The 19,465-nt window shown below is 44.1% G+C and overlaps 1 protein-coding gene across 3 annotated transcripts in view; it reads left to right on the forward strand.

Moving 5' to 3' along the window:
• The window catches only part of MYLK (myosin light chain kinase), a 1,914,870-nt gene that overhangs the window by 632,644 nt on the left and 1,262,761 nt on the right, over positions 1-19,465 (forward strand). For all 3 annotated transcript variants that reach the window (XM_069616671.1, XM_069616673.1, XM_069616672.1), the window contains one exon: positions 8,229-8,407. In XM_069616671.1, the coding sequence (XP_069472772.1) occupies positions 8,243-8,407 (165 nt within the window). In that variant the 5' untranslated portion in view covers positions 8,229-8,242. The remainder of the gene's footprint in view (positions 1-8,228; positions 8,408-19,465) is intronic.

The raw sequence follows: 19,465 nt of genomic DNA on the forward strand, positions 1-19,465 counted from the left end.
TTGTGTAAAACTGAATGAACCCAAAGCAGGCTAAAGAAAGACTTACTGAGAGGTGGATACAATGTAAAGTGATATTCTGAAGTGACTTGAAGGTTTATAACAAGACTGGCTGAGCTGTGGATTGCAGCAGTTTAAGTTGCACTGGATTTAAAGACACTAAAATCGAAAAATGTTTAGATTAAATGAGTGACCTATGTTTGGTGTCACATGCCTTTGTAACTGTTGAAATGTCATAGTTTTGCACTTAGAATCAGCATTCTAGCTGCATGTGTAAAATTGCAAGTTAATTTAAAAAGCAACAAAAAAAAACATGGCAGTTAGCTGAAAGTCTGGTTTAAGGAACTTGATTTTGCTTGACAGCTACCCCCATCAGGAGTGAAACTTGAGTCACAACTGTGTTCCCAGGCTATCTGCCTTTTGCTGGCAACACTAAGGATATGCCATCTATCTGATAATTGAATTACCTGTGCTCTACAGGAGCTCTGAACAAAGCCTGTTCTGACTCAGGCAAAGGTTTTATTACAGCAGTCGTAAAATGTAGCTTCCTCTTGGCAGAAGCTGGGAGGGGCACTGCCTGTGAGAGCAAGCTGGCTTGGCAGAACTGGATAAACCAGTATTTCTACCTTGTGCTGAGAGGAAACCACACCCCTTTGGAGCCAGAACATAACTTTAAAAAGATGGATCATTCATAGAGCGGACATGTGAAAATTTTATAAATGATACCATAATTCTTGTGATTTTTCTGCCCACAGTTTAAGAGGTTTTTAGAACCGGTGGTATGTTCAGGGGGGTTTTAGCGGAAAAGTGGATATTACTCTAAATGTATGCATGTTAAAAATCTGAAACTTCATCAGTTAATGTCCATACTCCCTGCGCACATGTATGTAAAGTTGGGTCAATGTCAGAAATTGAAAAATCAGTTAAAAAGTCAATTATGTGCCATTTCTGAATGCAAGCTCTTAGAAACAGCAGATTTGGACAGAGACATGGCTAAATTCAGCCACACCATGTATATGTAATTTCAAGCAACTGTGTAACTGTGAAATATGTCTTTTATTATCAAATATAGAATGTGTGCAATCTGACAGAGGAGTGTCCTATCTGCAAGCCATAAAATGACATCCCTCTGACTCACAGTTCATTCCCCAATCAAGTGGGGAATGGAAATTTGACCAATGACAAGTGAGAGGGGCGAGTTTAGTTATGACCAAACACACACACCCACTTGCAGAACATATAAATGGACCACTGAAATCCATACTTTACCTCCATCAAACCTCCAGAGAGCCAAACTAGAGACTTCAATCTATCCAGAACTAGAGACCCAGACCAGAGAACCAGAGAGAGCTGACCCAGATCACTGTGAAGTGCAGAGACCAGAGGCGAGTTTAAAACCTGACCAGATCCATGGCGAGGCCCATTTCACTCAAGAATATAGTTTGAGTACCTAGAAAACTGTGCAGAACCAATCTCCTAGTTAAAATAATATAATTCAATCTATTTAATCTAAGTAGAACTGCCTCCTAACTCTCACCTGTCATTTGTAAAGCTGTCACTTGCCATTTTCTAGTTGCAAGCTGCACTTGTCTTTTTGAACTTTAAAATTTCAAATCTGAAAAACGACCTTTATTTAATCGCTCATATCTCCGCGACCGTTTGTGCTAGAGACTTGCAGTAACTTTCATTTGAAAGCTTAGAATCTTAGCTTTGAATCGCACCAAGAACCACATTCCTACCTCCTATAGTTCTACCGCAATCGCGGAACACGCGCGATTTGCAAATTTCTCCACATGTAAAATCAGCTGCTGCTTGCCTTCCATGTGCCAGAAAATCGTTTGCCTCATAAAAACTATCCCTGAATCATTGCAAGAGTGAGCCTGAGCTAATATTAACTAGATACCATTCACCCTGAACCTCTGAAAGGGAATTAAAAGCATTTTAGCATATTTTTTTAATTCATTGCCAGCACATATCAAAGCAATTTGGGCCTGTGTTTTCAAAACTCCTATCTGTTTTCTTTAAGCTTGCTGGGGATTGAACTGAATTACATTGATTGCATTTCTGAGAACTGTGTGCTTTCCTCCCATTTCCTTGCATTGCATAAAGAGGGGGGAGTGAATAGCCAGAGAAAAGTGATTACATTGTTTTGTTGAAATCATATTGAGTATTTTCTATACTGCATTTCATTCCACCTTGCATCCATTGGAAACCATAAAAGTATTGTTGCTATCTTATCCATCCTATAACCACTCATCATTGATTATAAAGAAGTGTGCTAGTGCCAGATTCTCCGTTGTTAATCTTTATCATATCAGATTAAGTGTGATATTCAATTATTAATTTATTATAAAGTGTGATATATATATCTATATTGTTTAAAGTCTCAAATAAACCTTTTAACTTGCAAAACAGAACTACTTCTTGGCTCAGTGGGGTCAGGGGGATTCCAACAGAGGGGTGCTATATAGGGGTAGTCATCCAGAGCGCATGAACTGGACATAAAGGTATATCAATAAGGGTTTTCATTCAGTATTATAGATTAGGCATTGACTTAGCTGTAGTGTTGAATTGAATCCTCTTACAATGTTCTATGAAAGCCACATAATAAACTGGCACTAGCAGTACTGGATAGCTAGGCAAATATGCTATACAAGATAGAGAGGAATGGCATTGCAGAAAGGGTGCAGGTGTTTTCGGCTGCTTTTTGTCTTGTAGGTGGCACCTTCTCACTTGGTCTCATAGGTGCTGTTCATTGCCCCAAACCGAGGAAACCAAGGATGCTGTGCTCTCTACGAGATTTGTCATGCAATGGTGTGCTGCAAGTCACCTACTGTCGATGCAGGAGGGAAGCTCAGGAGTGATGAACTTGTTTACCATGGTTGAGCCGCTTTAGCCATGCAGGCCACCATCTCAGTTTCTCTGCCTGGTCACAGGAGCTCCCTTTAGCAAAGCATTCCTTGTATTAATATCCTATTGCTGACATGTTGGTAGACCCTGTCAAGCTGGCACCTTCTGCCAGCAAGAACAGTTGAAATCTCAAGGGTTACTATTTCTCATCTTTCTAGGACGGGATCTGCAACCTTTGGCTCTCCAGATGTTTTGGTCTAGAGCTCTCATTGTAAATGATGAAGGATCATGGGAGTTCTAGCCCATCACATCAGGAAAGCCACAGGTTGCAGATCCCGGGTGTAGGCTTACCGAACTTTAATCAGCAGCACTGATGATGGCTTGTGTTAAAATTATTAGGGAGCTTAAAGACGTGGCTCTGGGTGCTAAATATATAGCCCACAATTGATGACGGGTGCGATCAGTTTGCATAATTACTTGAAATGGGAGATGCCAGCTTCATCGAATAGCCGAAAATAACTTTCAGGCAACAGTGGAACATTTTATCTGCAACTTTTTTAAATATACATTTATCTTTGATCGATCTGACGCACTGCTCCATCTCGGCATGCTTAATTAGTGAGTATCCACGCCTACTTTCCTTTCTACAGCTCAGAGACGAAGACATGGCAGGTAGGGCCTGAGCGGGCAAGGCCCGTCCAAAATCTGTAAATGCCTACTCCGTAGCGTAGGCGTTAACAGATGTTAATGTCACTGTGGTGGGTCCAACTACATTAGCTTCAGGCCCCACTTGTTAGACAATCTTGGCTACGCCTCTGCTACAGGCCCACCCACAGCCGCCAACTTTGCCCTCGAATGTTGTGATCAGTGTAAAACCGTATAGCATCTGTGGTCCATGTACACCACTAGCACTGGTCACAGTTGTGGTGTTCCCTTGTGTGTAGATTGCTTCCACGGGATAGTGCTCTCCTGGAAGGTCTACATACATTGCTTCTCAAGGTGAGGGACAATTCTGTAGGAATCTGAACATACCGTTTTTAGCTTTAAAAAACTTTGATATGTTTATTTCTTCATGTTATATTACAGACTAGCATTCAGGAAAATCTTATTACTTCATAAATGCAAGAATACCAACATTGATAGGTGAAAAGCGCACGCCATCTATTTTTTTTCTGACCCATGTGGACATTGAAAAATAGAATTCCTTACTGGCATTCCAATGTCATCAATGCAACAAGTAGACTTAAATATTCATGTTTTGTTTTTTTTTTGACGAAACGGGTACATACCTCAATCGTAAATAAAGCATAAATCTCGATTTGCTGTTACGTGTTTTAAGCAGAGGTCGAAGTGGGCGGGTGCTCCTATACTTTTTATTTTTAAGTTTCACTATTACAATACTTTTATTTTAAAAAGAAACAGTTGTGGAATGATTTTGTTTTAAAATAAGTGTAGGAAGAAGTTGAAGCTTGCACTTTACTGCACTGAGCATTTCCTTAAATAGCAGGTATGTTTGTTTTTTGGGTTTGGATGGGGTGTGGGGAGAGCGGGGGCAGGACAGCAGGGAACATAATTCCACTACTTCTTTTCATACACTTCGACCACTGGTTTTAAGCTCAAATGTCTCGATATGTTTACATTTTTCTATATGTTGACAGTGCCCCACGCTTGTTAAGTTGTCCTGAACATGACAGGGGGATGCGTCGATTCATTGCACCAAGTACTGCACCCCAAACATTCCGTGCTGTGTGCATCTGTCTGTGTGCAAAGTGATACAAGGCAAAATTATACACGAAGCATGGAATGCTGGGAGTTCATGACCCTTGCGGCAGGGGTCTGAGCACGGTGCCATGTTTAATTTCCCAGGTTTCATTTTCTTTTCTTTTTCCTTTTTTGTGTGAAACGGTACTCAAACTGCACATTAAAAAAAACACACACACACACCAAGTGTATTAAAACACATGGTACACCGTGCCAACACCACAATATTCCCATGTGCAATTTGGCCTCACTGGAGTACAATAACACGTCTAATTAAACCCCCAAAAAACTGCATTTCAGCAGTTTAGCACAGTATGGAGCAAATCTTTAAACAAAAATCGTAATTTCCTGAAAGAGACGCTTGCGCTTGCGGGCAATACGGTCCCCTCTGGGCAATTTTCATGATTCGCGCTGCGACGAGCAAATGCGAAGTACGAAGAGGCGGTGCAAGCCTCTATACACTGCCCTACTTGCGCTCTGCCTGCCATGTACGCCTGCGGGGGTGGCGCTTACAATTTCTCATGGAAACTACCTGCGGTGCACGTGCATAAAGCAGGCGTATTCCACAGTAAATCATTGATTTTACGCCAGCATGAATATCTCATGCTGGTGTAAAACCAATTTGTTTTTGAAGGTGGGGGGTCAAGCGGGAGACAACATAATTCCTGTTCAGTCGCTCCTCTGATTTCAAAAACGATGACAATCACAGTAGCGTGACTGGGGGGTGTTAAGACGGCCTGTAACTGTTACGTTTGTCTTTAGCGCCTCCATTTATGCTACGGGGCAGAGGCATCACTTGGGGGTTTAGTGGTGCCAGGCTCGGACTGGCCTATATGGCAATGCCCAAACCAAAAACGCAAAATGCTGATGTGGACCAATTTTTTGGGTCAAAGTATGCCACTTTTTGGCCCAACGTGGGCCAGTTTGACGAGTTACTTAACTATGTGGCTTGTAGTTTTGATCACTGTTGCTGAATAAATATCTTTAAAATGCACAATTTGTTTCACATTTCATTTAAAACTACTACCCCTTGGGTACTCTTCAAACAGTCTGTCACAAAGGGAATGAATTGCCATGTGCAACTGTGGGCCACTTTTACATTGGCACCCGAGGTACTTGTATGCCCCAGTCCGACCCTGACACTGTAGGGCTATAGCTTGGGTCTTTTGGTTGTAACCCTGGATAGAAGCTCGGGGGCTACAACTAACAGGCTAGTTAGCCCCGAATTCCGATATTAGCGTAGCCCTGGATCTCTTACAACCTAACAACCCTGCTATTAGGACCTAGAAAACGAGCTCCAGCATATTCAATCTTGCGCCTGGAGATCTGACCTACCAGTGTGTGGAACCAATGACACACATGGAGGATTAGGGTGCCCTGTGTAAGGAGTAGGGTACCCTGCACTCTCACATCAGGGGATTCCCTTTGTATTTGAAACATGTATGTGCTTTGTTTTTCTTTCCCCCAGGGGTAGCAAGAGGGCTGTGGCCAGAACTATGTGGCTCTTTGTTTCTGGAGTGGCTGGCTTTCTTGTTCAGGCCTCTTTAAAAAATAAATAAATAAATAAATAAAATGGGGAGTTCCACAAGTCTAATACTTTGAGCAGTGACCCTTAATAGGAATAACACATGTGTCTTTCTGGAATTCTGTAAAATAATTGCTAGACTCATTAAAGGTTTATTTCAGAAACACTTCAGGGGCGAGTACTGATTTAGTCTGTTCTTAAACATCTCAAATACACAATGCAGACAAACTTGCAAAAAATATTTGGAGCAGAATAAGCATCAATTTCGGACTATGCATTTTGCTTTTCGCAAGTTGCAGCTATAGCAGGTTTTTTTCTGCCGTTGTCTCTGTTACAATCATCACAAGACATTTGATCTCGTTGTCCTCGGTCACTTGACCAAATCCTTGTGTCTAAAAGCTTGTGTACAGTGTAGAAATGTTTGACCATAGCACAGAAGGTGGCCCTTGATTTCAATGTGCCACAATTAATGCTTTGTTGTAATGTGTCCATCTTTCCCATCTCCATGCATGCGGTTCAGGATGTTTGTTTGCATGTATGAGGTAATGAGTGCCCAGAGTAGGGGGGTGTGGTGTGAGTGCGCTGCTTTCCCTGCACTACTCTAAATTCTTTAATACACAGTTATGGACCTTCCTAATGGAATGTATTTTGCCAACCTCTGAAGCCTGAAAAGTAGATCCACGCAGGCTTGACATGTGGCCAACTTTGCACCAGACCTGCAGATGAACTGGCCTGCTGTTAAACCCCAGTTACCAGATTAATGATATCCACTACAGAGAGTAATTTGCTTTTTGACCTTGAGAACATTCAGACATATACTTGCTCATTTTACCATAGCCGGTAAGATAGCTCAGTGGGTTGAGCGCTCGCTGCTGCAATGTGTTTGTGATCTGCAGGTTCGAACCCCTACAAGGGTAAATAAGCCTTTTCATCCTTCTGAGATTGATAAATGAGTACCAACACAGGTTGGATGATATTGTATGTATATTTGTTCTATAAAAAGCGCATTCGAATAAGTGCTGTATAATATTATAATTTTGCCTTGGACGTCTGCTTGCATTCAGTTATTTGGTAATATGGGCCTGTACACACTGATATTAACGATACATAGGGGTGATCATTCTTGTATGACCTGTAGATCACATTACAGTGGTATCGCAGCCATATTTTTCTTAGTGTACCTAGGGCCAAAGCTATGTGATGCCATTTCCTGTTTTGTTAAGGGGTGACAGGTTGTGTTCCGTCCCTTCCCATGATGTCACTTCAGGTGAGGTCAAATGGCATCACTTCCTGTGATGTCAGAGGTCAAGGGTCGTGTGATGTCACTTCCGCTAGTGCTACCCCAGGCATTTTGGTGAAATGACGTCCCCGACAGAGATTGTTCATGTGTATACACTGCACAGTTACGGCACGTAGCTCGTAGGTTAAGCACTTGCTTCTAAAGTAAGGCCAGCCCTGGAGTTTACAAATTCAAATCCCACCAGTGGTGGCGACTCCTTTAATGTTTCTGCAGTAAATAAATGGCGTTCCATTATAGGAGTAAAGCGAGTAGAAGCAGGCGGAATCGGGCTTGGGGCGCTATATAAAAAACACTGTATATATTCTAACGTAAACCTATTGAATATTTTTTTTCGCTTTTACATTTAGTTACTGCGCAGGCCGTGCTGCACATTGGAAAACATAACTGTGAGCTGCAGCCATTCCTAGACTAAGTGTATTGTCACCTGGGAAAGTAATCTTCCTTAAGCATCCCTGCTGTGTCCTTAAAGTGTCACATGCGTTTCCTTGAAGCTTCTGTAGACTTCAAGCCCAGCAAAATACCTGCACTCCCTCTTCCCCTTTAAGTAACCTCAGACAGCCATTGCAAGATGTGTGCAATCAGTTTTTCCATAGACACGACACACTGGTAATGCACGGCCAATAAAAGCACGGCCTTTTTGTTTTATAGATTTCTTTCAATGCCAGCTCTGCGATTTCAACCTTTTGGTTGGAGGTGGGACTCCAGCGCGGGGAAAGAACGGCGCTACTTTGAGTTGGGAAATGTGCTCTTGAGTTTTGCTCGCTGCTGACGGCCTGGTCTGGTTTTCTCCCGCAGATAGCCGCCTCGTCATGGGGGATATCACGGTCCTGGCCCCTTCCCGGCTCTCCAAGACTTCACTGAGCCTGGACCGTTCCAGCATCGGCTCCGGCATTCCCATCGAAGCGCCAGCCTTCACCCTGCCGCCCAGGAATATCCGGGTCCCCCTGGGGGGCACCGCACGCTTTGATGGAAAGGTGAGAGCAATTCTTTAATGCAGTGATGAGAAGGATTTGTGAGACTAGCCTGCCTCTAAACCAGGGCAACAAAAAAGTCAAGATTCATTGATAACAATGACTTTTATTTTCCAGCTGGTGAATTAATATTTATTGACACAGATCCCGCGAGACATGTCCACACGATTTAAGATTTGAATGCGTTTGCATTATGAAATTAAGTTGAGGATTTGTTTGTCAATGAAAATAAAAATGAATGAAAATGTCGCTTGATTTTACGGAGCATTATATTGAAAATGTTGCGAGTGACTGCTTCAAATGAGTCAGAAGGCGTACCCAAATCTATTTGCTATCGTTGTGAGTTGCGCTGGCAGGGTGTAACAGCCACACGATGTTTTCCCCGAAACTTCGAGAAGGATCTGCAAAGAATTGAAACCAGGGATTTCTTCCCACTCTGGTTGTGCTGCTGCGCGTTGCATGGGGGGTACGGTCATAAAAAGTAGCGCAAGTGGAAAAAGTGCAGAGAATGCGTTCACTTAATTTGCGCTTCTTTAAGAAATACGCGAGTCATTCTCAAAGGTGACCTGAACGTTTCAGGAGGAGTTGGACAGTGGCGCAGAGATGCGCGGTCCAGATCTGTTGTATACATTAGTGGCGGGAGCATGCTTGGTCCGCTCTTGCTGGAAGCACGCAATGCTCAGAAAAAAAGCATTATCCCTGTTTGGGGTATGGAAATGCAACCGTGATAGCCGCGTCACACTTTTTTTTTAAAAAAAGGTAAAAAAATAAAAATACAAAAATAAAAATAAATCGTGATGGGTGCAGAAATGACCCTTTCATGATTTGCCCCACAGTGGGTTGACCCTCCTTTCTGGGCATTGAAAAGCACATTGCATCTGTGAATTCGGGATGTTCTTTTAAAGGCCCAGACACGCCCCCTCCTGATATGCTCAAAGGGGCATCTGAACGAGCACCGTTTAGATGCGCTCGCGCAGATGTCCTTTGTGGATGGACCTGCTCCTTTTTTGGTGCAAGTGATGAGATGCGCTAATGAAGAGTATCTAAGCAGTGCACAGCGGTCGACTGGTTGCACATTCAAAATCAAACATGGCATGACTGCCACTCGCCAACAATTATGGTTAAAAACAAGAGGCACTTAGATTAGTACCAGAACGATGATAAAGGGGTCAGTCAAAAGGGAGAGTGGCGCGTCTTTTGGTGCAAAATCACTCCATTTATCTAAGTTGAAAACTTTGAAGCCTCATTAGATGGAATATCCTCGTTCCCTCTCCAGGGAAACATCTGACCACTTTCTAAACGTTCTCTAGGGACGTCATTTGGGGTCACTAGGGGTCACAACTGCGACCCCCTGAGGTCTCCCTGGCTACCCCTGTGGTCTCCCTTGCTACCCCTTAAAGTGTTTTTTTTTAATTCAAGCTCCAGGTGGCTCTTTTTTTTTCTGGAGTGGCAGGTTGTATTTTTCAGGCTACTTTAAAACAGAAAACATTGGAATAAAACAAAAAAACAGGGGTTCCACAAGTCTAACACTTTCAGCAGTGACCCTAAATAAGAAAGAACAGGAATACCGAATAATGTGTCTTTCTGGAATTCTATACAATACTTGCTAGACTCATTAAAGGTTTATTTCAGGCACACTTCAGGGGGTGAGTCACTGATTTACTCTGTTCTTAAACACCTCACCTCAGCCTTTCATCCTTCTGAGGTCGATAAATGAGCACCAACACAGGTTGGGTGATATTGTATGTATATTTTTTCTATATAAAGCGCTTAAGCGTAAGTGCTATATAATAACACATCATCATCATTTTGCTATGGACATCTGCTTGCATTCATTGTAATTTGGTAATATGGGTCTATACACACTGATCTTAACGATACATATCGCAATCCATTCTTGTATGAAATTTCTATCACATTATAGTGATATTGTAACCATATTTTTCGTAGTGTACTTAGGAACAATGCTATTTAATGCCACTTTCTGTTTTGTCAAGGGGTGAAAGGTTGTGTTCCATCGCTACCTGCGATACCACTTCAGAGTGGGATAAAATTACATTACTTCCTGTGGTGTCATGAGAGGTCAAGGGTCGTGTGATGTCACTTCCGCTACCCCTGGCATTTTGGTGAAATGACGTCCCTGCCATTTTCCCCATTGAACTGACGCACAACCGAGGAAAGTCTCTGGATCTTCACCCACACTCGTCTTGTCGCTTCTTTTCTCTCAATTCCCGCAATTAATCACCACCCCCTTCTCTCTCCTCTTCTCAATGCTGACAAGTCAAACCAGACTTTAACCTCCCTATGTAGCCAACGTATGATCTTTCTCCTACTCCTATTCCCTCCCCATCCTCCAGTCCACCTCCATTGACCAGGCCCCCTAAGATTTCAACTCTGCTCTCAATTGCCCCTTTGAGCACCACAATGCTACTTTTACTTTCATTGCCCCCACCCTTGTACCAACTAGAACTACTTTTTTACATTCACAATGTCAAAATAAGAATGTGGATTGAACTATGACAGTACGGAGTCCTGCTCCCAATAACTCCTTACCTTGTACCAGGATGCATGTCAGCTCTCTGCTGCCTTTGCTGCAAAGTTTAACCAATACACCAAGCTTATCTTGTCTCTCTCCGCTCTCACCCCAAAAACTCTGTAGCCATCCTGGGCTCTCCCCTTACTGCTATGCATCTCCTAAACTCTCTCTGCTAGTGGCTTCACCCTCTTCTTTCCCAAGGTATCAAGAATTGTACACACCCGATCTGCTCCTCTTGCTCGTCTTCCTCCCACACCAGATGAATCTGCTCAGCTCCTTTTCCCCCAACCAGCGCCCCTACACTGCCACCCATCCTGTGCTGCATCTAGGGATCCTTATGCCCCACAATTTACTTCGCACCACTTAACTCCTTTATATCTTGCCATCCTTTTCAACCACTCTCATGCCACTGGTATCCTCAAATGTGCTTCGCAATTGCTGGCCCTTCTCGGTTCCCCTCCAATGCTCAAGTTTGCAAAGTGTGGTGTTCAACCGGATCACCAATTATCTAGAAGTGAATGGTCTCTGTGAGCCTCTTCAGTCTGGGTTCCGCAGCCGGCACACTATAGAAACTGCACTGACACCCACGGGCAACCTTCACCCTAATGCTGATCACTCAAGAGTTTCCCCAATTCAAACCCTTCTTGATCTTTCCACATTCTTTGAAAGTGTCAACCACCACTCTCTCCCACATACTCTATTCAGCCTTAACATCCAGGACTCTACTCTTGTCTGAATTGCCACCTACTTATAAGACCAAGTCTTCTGTCTCTTGGTACATGAACCTATCCAATCACACCCCTCTCCCACTGGGAGCTCCCCATGGGTCTGTGGTTGGGCCACTATTGTTTTCCCTGTGTACTGCATCTCTCGGAAAGCTTAACCACCTCCTTTGGATTCCACTAACCACCTCGTTAGTGATGTCACCCAGGCAATCATCTCCTCTCCTTTACCCAAGATCTATTGATTCTATGTTCTTAGATCGCAATGTTTTATTTTGTTGCAGAGTTTATTGCAGAATATCTTCGGCTTATTTGACTGGTCACCCCCCCAATCTTTGATTTCCTATTACCTGGTTCCAATTCCCCACACCCTCAGACCTAAACCCCCCTATTTTTCTGAGACTCTCTTTCAGCCAAAAATGTTCGCTGAGTTTTTCGCAGAAGAAAACCTGGCGATGGAACGTCGTACTGATCTATCCACACATGTATAATTGCATCTCCACCATCTTGCTCTCGGTGGCACTTTGATGTCCGATGCTCAGTTTCTCCGGGATGCAAGTCCTTCATCTCTTTGCCACTAAAGCTTCACCCCATCCGCACCTCTACCATGGCCTTCCCGATGGACTCATCACGCCAGGTGCAAAGGCTGTGAACCTTGGTGTCCACTTAGACTTGAACTGAAGTGGCAACAACGAATTCCCTCCATCACCAGTCTCACCGTAATGAACACTTGCCAAGATGCAGTGATCAATGCCGGGCTTGATTCTTGCAATCAAAATGTGACAGATATCCTCAGTAGGCTACCAGTAAACACCATGGCCACATTAACATACGTTTGCAGAAGTGGAAATCCAATTTGCGTATTCACACTTGCATCAGCACTAGAGTACATGCAGCAAACGGGCGTTGTCGATGTGATCAATGCAATTGTGTATGCGTAAATGTTCGTTCCAACTCAAATGCATGTTAGTCCGACTGTAGAAAGTCTGGTATTCTGCGACACGTTTCTCAGTGAAAATATGGACTTGTCTCCCAATCCATGACCAGATCTTGTTGAAAGCCATGAACCTGTACTGTTAATGTCTTAGTAGTGATATAACTAATGCAGCCCCTGAGGGATATGTGCCTGGCAGGAATCGAGATCATCACAGTGAATATAGTCACAGTTTCCAAGGAGCAAATTATTGATAAATTGGACAGGAGACTCCAAGCGGGCAGCTTGAATTTGGACTAAAAGACTTCTATGAGGTTTACCTCCTTTACAAGGGACTTGCGAACCGCCTCTTTGGATTTCATCATATACCCCTCTTATTATACCTCCCATTAGGTGCTACTGCCTGTTTTCATGGGTTCCTTGATCTCACCACAACACAAGTTGTACTACCGAGAGTGTTTATGGGCAGGCGCGTAACATCTTTGCTCCCTGCAAATGGTCTAATTTCCAAGTAATCACACAGGAAATTGTTGATGGGCCACAAATATGCAGAAAATAAGACCAACTCTAAAGGAGGGGTCGCTTAGGAGGAAAGTAATGGGCAGTTTATAAGAACAGGACGCCACAGTGAATAGCAGAAGAAAATAGTTAATTAATATGGTCATTTTGATGAAGTGCCTAAAATGCTCCTTCTTGATGAGGTCACATCCTTGATAAATTGGCTTTTTTTTTAAACTTGGTAGGTTCACTCTCAATAGCCACTTTATTGTCCATGGTCTATGTACTAGTTTTTACCTTTATTTTTAACGTTTTTTCCCCATGTTTATTACCTTGTTTTGGTTAGTTTCCCTTTGACCCCGTCTGCGTTGTCAAAGTCGAATTCGTCAAGAGAGCAATTGGAAAGGTCTTTGTCATGTTTTTTCGTCAGCCTAAATCAATGCAAAATTATAAATTCATCAGCAAAAGGATGGATCAGGATTGGCTAGCCAGGAAATGAAGGGATTGGCTAGTAAGGAAAGGAAGGTGTAGGAGTTACCACAGTGTCATGCTAATACTTTCCAGAGGCCATAGGTGATGTTTTTGGCTGAAGTTCAGAAGACAACACAAGGTGCCAATCTCAACTGATGGTGGTCTTGGTAAATGGCAAGGAAATGCCAAGGGATTTGTGAGAGGGGGACGGTGGATCAGAACTTCCAGAGAAATGGTACTGGACTAGATCCTTAACATTTGTTAGTAGGAGGACGATATGCATGCAGGAATGAATTGCTTGTTGCAGTATACTGGGCAATGCCTAGTGTCTTACTTCTGTAGTCTGTTTGATACCAGCCAATGCAACCAGTGGAATGGGTTCCACCTTCTTGACTCCTGTTCTTAAGCCAATTAGGATTTGTTCTTGACCAGCGCTCCTATAATCTGCCCTGGTTTCTAATGTAGATCGTGGCGGCCCTGACAACCTGGGTCGGCCACTCGGCTGCAACCTTTACCTTCAGCATGGATACTGCAGACACATTTGTCTGGAAATCCTTGAAGTTAGACTTATTTTTTTGGTCAATTAAGTCATTGTTTACTCTGCAAGCACTTACTGTACATCTAGTTTATCCAGTGTTTATACTCTGCTGCAGCCATTTTGTCATGCACTTCATCTCGGTCCAAGTTGCCGTTGTTTATAACCTACAGGAGTCCAATTGAAGTTTTCCTCGTGGGCCCGAGGCCAAGGCTTTTGGGAGGCTGCAGCTGCCCGGAGCGCTATCCCTCAAGCTTTGGCTTTGCTTTCATGTGTTTCTGGAAGTCCTTTTCGATATGGATCTTAAATGGACATGCCACATGTCTTCATGCTTCATTTGCGATCATTTCCTTGGCTTGCGGAGGCTCAGACGCAAGAAGCGATCTCCATGCCGGCTTTTACGGAGCCTCTCTTCTTCCACTGTACCATATGCCAACACGCGTCTGCGACTGATGAATGGCCTCTGATTCTGGATTTCATTGCAGAACACCACGAAACATGGTAAATGAGCCTTTGTCTTGAGACGAAGATGGCTAGACTGGAGATTTTCTTCCAAGAATCTGAGAGAGCAAGTATCAAGAGGAAATGTATATGGGATGTTCCAAATGGAGCCGACTGCCAGTCCAAACACGCAAGAGCTATGAAGACTCATCTTTTCAGATGATGAACTGGGATACGGGGGATTATGACCACCTCATGGCTTAGCGCAGACGTTCCTATTGTATTGTTTTGTTTTTCGTTGTTTGCCTAAGCGCCCTCATGCCCACGGGCTATCGGCGCTATACAAAAAATAAATACATACATACATACATAAATAAGCAGCAAGTATCTCACATACATTTGAAGAATAGGCACATGAGCGGGCATCGCCAAAAACATGAGCAAGACCATCTTCTGCTGTATTCACCATGGATTATGTACTTCTCTATTTCTAAAGCCTTTTTCGGCAAGCTGCCCACCTACACCATAATATTTTGCTAAATCGCTTAGGACAAATTCTTCTGAATGCTTTTGGGAATACCCTGTGCCTCATTTGTAACAAATAGTGATATGGCCCAAATGTTAGTTAGGAGGCTGTGTGGTGTCAGGCATCATGGCAACCAATGCTAGTCCTGAGGTGGGGGGAAAGAAGTGTCTCTCTGCATTTAGTTTTGGCTTGGGGTCATGTGGCTAGCAAATCGTATATAGTAAACTCGCCTCGCAATCTCCCCAATATCTGCTTCGTGCTCACGCTATGCACTCCCATCCTTCATCTCATATCTTTTTCATGCCCATTCTTTTCATTCTCCCATCCTAGTCATGTCTTTCTGCTGCCCATGCTCCTTGCTGCCTCATGCCTCTTATCACGGCCATGCTTCTTGCTCCGGTATCCTTCGTCCCATGTCTTTCTCATGCCCTGGCTTCTCGCTACCTCATCCTTCTCATGCTCCTTCTTCTCGCTCCCTCCTTCTTTGCATCTTTCTCTTGCCCTGGCTTCTTGCTGCCTCATCCCTCTTATCCTGCCCATGCTTCTTGCTCCCACATCTTTCTTCTCAGGTCTTTCTCAAGCCAATGCTTCTCGCCCTCTCCTCTGTCTTTTGACTTTCTCAGGCTTCTCACTGCCTCATCATTTGTCGTTCTCATGACCCTGGTTCTCCCTCATCCTTTTTCTGCCTATGGTTTTTGCTGCCTCATTTTTATTTTGACCATGCTTGCTCCTTCACCCTTTCCATGCTTATCACTCCATCACCCTTCTTGTTACTTTCTCATGATTCTCACTCCCTCATCCTGTGCCCTTTCCATGTCCATGTTTCTTGCTCCTTCGCCCTGCCCACGCTTCTCGCTCCTTCTGCCTTCTCCTGCCCATGCTTCTCGCTCCCTCTGCCTTCTCCTGCCCATGCTTCTTGATCCATCATCCTTCTCCTGCCCATGGTTCTCCCTGCCTCATGCTTTTTTCTGTCTTTCTGATTGCTGTATTCACGCTCGGTGCGTGAGATGGAATCCTTGCAGCGCTTTTTGCACAACTCTCACCTCACGCACCAAGGCTATGACGTATGTGTTGACAGTTGATAACTGTCATTTTGTGCTTAACCTCCGACTGTGACAATTGGGGTCTTATACTCCCATACTTATAATAAATACTATACGGTTTTATCCACGTTTCCTCACCTCATTATTACAAGTGGTGATGAGGAGGCACGAGGGGCTGGAGGAAGACCCCAGTTACAGGGATCTGGTCCTGTCCCAGGGTGAGCTCCATTTGCTGGCCATCTCCGAGGCAGAGGCATGAAGGGTAAGCGGCAGCAGTGCTTTCCACGCATAACCCTGTGGTGTTTTACCAGCGGTGACCGGGAAGTCTGTGGGGGGGGCACGCCTCATTCCACACATTGCAAGTGGAGGTCAGCCTAAGTGCCTATGCATGGCCCCATTTTCCAGTGAGACGTGTAGCAGGAAGTGTCTTAGATCCGGCGAGCATGGGGGAGAAGACATCTACCACTCATTGCAGGAAGGCAGTCATTGAGGTCTTCCTATCACAGAGCAACGTTATCCAGTAAGCAGCGGTCCAGTCCCATACGAGCTGCGCCACTGATGCCGGCAGGCTGGTGAACCACGTGGTTCTCTGGAGGTGAGGGGGGCTTTGTACAAAGTATTTCTCGCTGCGTAGAAGCAACAAGACCGGAAATCCAGCTGGGAGACCCTCTCATAGTCTGAGGCTACACATCAGCTCCCCCCCCTTTGGCGGTATAGAGCTTGGCACTGCCCAACACTAATGATATTGCCTTGTGGCTGAGGGGCAGGTACTTTATGGATGCAGTCAGCAGTATAAAGAACATTTTTACAGCGATCTAATTCCACACAGTAGTGTCATTGGTAATTTAAAGGAGGACGCCCTCTTGGTTGTAATAGCCTTCTACTGACTGCCAGTGTTATTTGTTTCTGATCATTTTATTGGCCACACTTCTACGCATAGTCGGAATTTAACTGCACATTACATCTGGTACTTTACTGCACATTCTGTGGGACTGTACTACTCCATCCGGAAGCCACAGTGGGAAATACTCCTTTCTGAAGCTTGCTGGGAAGCGTCAATATCTTACTGGGGAGGGGACATCGACATGCAAAACCAGGAGCCGCCACCCATGTCTTTGGCCACACTAGGAGAACCACCAATTCCTTGGGAAGATTGGAGAGACTTATTTAAAATTTACTTTGTGGCATCTGGGGGTGAAAGATATTGTGACGAGCGGAACAGTTCTACGTTAATGTGTTGCTTGGGACTAGAAGTAGTGAGAATAACTGCCCGATATGGTGGATGAGGGGGCAGCAGATGGGGGTAGGGTTGATGAGGAGGGATTATATGGAATGTCAATGCAAACATTACAAACAGTTTGGTAAACCGATAAGTATTGTGATGGAAAAGTATACGTTTTTCTCGAGGAAACGGTGTGGGGGAACCATTGGAATAATTCGTGGCAGATTTAGGGGTACTATTGGACTCTTGTAAATTCACTGGGAATTGGGACAATACATTAAAGGCCAACTAATGATGCACATGCCAAACCCAACAATCCAGTAATGCTTGTGGCAGGCAAAGAGTCCACTGTTGCATAAGGCATTGGCAATAGGCAAGGGAATGGAATTACCAAATATGTGCTTTAAGGAGGTTAATTCGAAAGGTAACAGAGAACTGGTACATGCCATAGTAGAAAATGTGGGAGAAATGTAAGTTGGGGTGAGGAAACGAAGGTATTTGCCCTGAAAAAGAATACCAAATCTGGTATGGGTAACAGCGATGGAAGTTGGGCCTCGTCAGTTAGCGGGAACAAGACATCTGCACGAGACAATCGCAAGGGACAATTTACCAGGTGTGGATTTAAAAACATGCCATGAATGCTAAAGAATGCCCTGCTACGAGAGTTAAATGTAGGTGTTGTGGCAAGATGGACATTTTGCTAGGTTGTGCAAGTTCACTAACAAGACCCTGAATGGGGACAGATATGTTCACTTCATGGCGGAAGGGAAAAGTGAAAGGGCTAACAAAATTGTTCACATTGTTGGTGAAATAGAGGACGAGGAAGAGGAATATGTTCCCCCGGAAGCGGAGATCATAGTGGTGGGATGCTCAGTAAAAGCATTAGCTGACTCGGTATCTGCATTTACCATTATTTCTGAAAATATGTACAAGGAAATTTGGGTGGAATAAGGGCCATCTTTTATAATTCTTATGATTGTTTTTATATAATGCGCTTAATACTGAGGAGGTTTCTAAGCGTGGACCCGGTATTCGAACCTGTGTTGCTATGCGTCATCTTGCTTCCAAGGCTAGTGTGTTGGCACTGAGCTATACTCCCCGTGTACTATACCCTTGCATTACACAATACCAACTTAAGGCCAAGAGCATATGGTGGTGGGAAAAAAGACATTGTGGCTTTTGTATGGGGAGAAATTGGGTATGGTAACAGAAACATAAGGGCAAAGATTTATGTTGCTGTTAATTGTTTATTGGGGTGGTGTCACCAAGGGAAATTAGGACTTGATTTACATCCAGGTAAAGAGTTACAAGTGAGATCTGTGGGGGCAAGCAGGGCAGAGAAATGTGCTAATGGGGTGGGGTCCAGGCTCAACATGGTGTTTGGTCAAGGGTTAGGAAAACTGAAACGATGCTGCCATAAGATTCAATTGCCTTCACAAGCAAGACAGTGTGTGCACAAAGTACAGAATCTTCCCTCTGGAGTGAGAGAAGTGCTAAGGGGCCTATCTGATCAGGGTATAATTGAACCCTTCGAGAGCAGCGAGTGGTTGTCCCCCATTGTGGTCACACAATGCCCCGATGGGCGAATTAGATTATGTGTTGACCCAAGGGATCTCAATAGGTCGATTTGGGTCAATAGACACCCATTGCCCAAGATCAATGAGATGCTCATGACTATGGAAGAGGCAGAATGGTATAGTACCCTGGATCTCATCTGCATACTACCAGGCAGACCTACATCATGATTGCCTATTAGTTCCAAAAAATGCTGTGTGGATCGGCATCGCCATCCGCCATTTCCCCAAAAAGGTTGGATGAATTGTTGGGGTGGTCGAAGGGGAAGGGGATCTTGGGGAGGGCGGCGGTGGGTTGGGGAGGATGTACCTGGGGTGAAATGTTTCCAGGATGACATTTTAAATTGGGGCCAAAAATGAGAGTGAACATGATGCCAGAGTGCATAAAGTGTTAGAGATTCAAAAGGGCAGGTTTGACTGTGAAAATAGGCTAGTGTCAGTTCAAAGTGCACCAAGTATCCTGTCTGGGACGCAGGCTCACAAAAGAGGGAATGGTACCACGTCTGGAAATTGTGGATGCCATTCTGAAATTTAAATCGCCATCTAACAAAGATGAGTT

Source organism: Ambystoma mexicanum, chromosome 9, assembly GCF_040938575.1.
Source record: "Ambystoma mexicanum isolate Mex_15411 chromosome 9, UKY_AmexF1_1, whole genome shotgun sequence".
NCBI classification, from domain to species: domain Eukaryota; kingdom Metazoa; phylum Chordata; class Amphibia; order Caudata; family Ambystomatidae; genus Ambystoma; species Ambystoma mexicanum.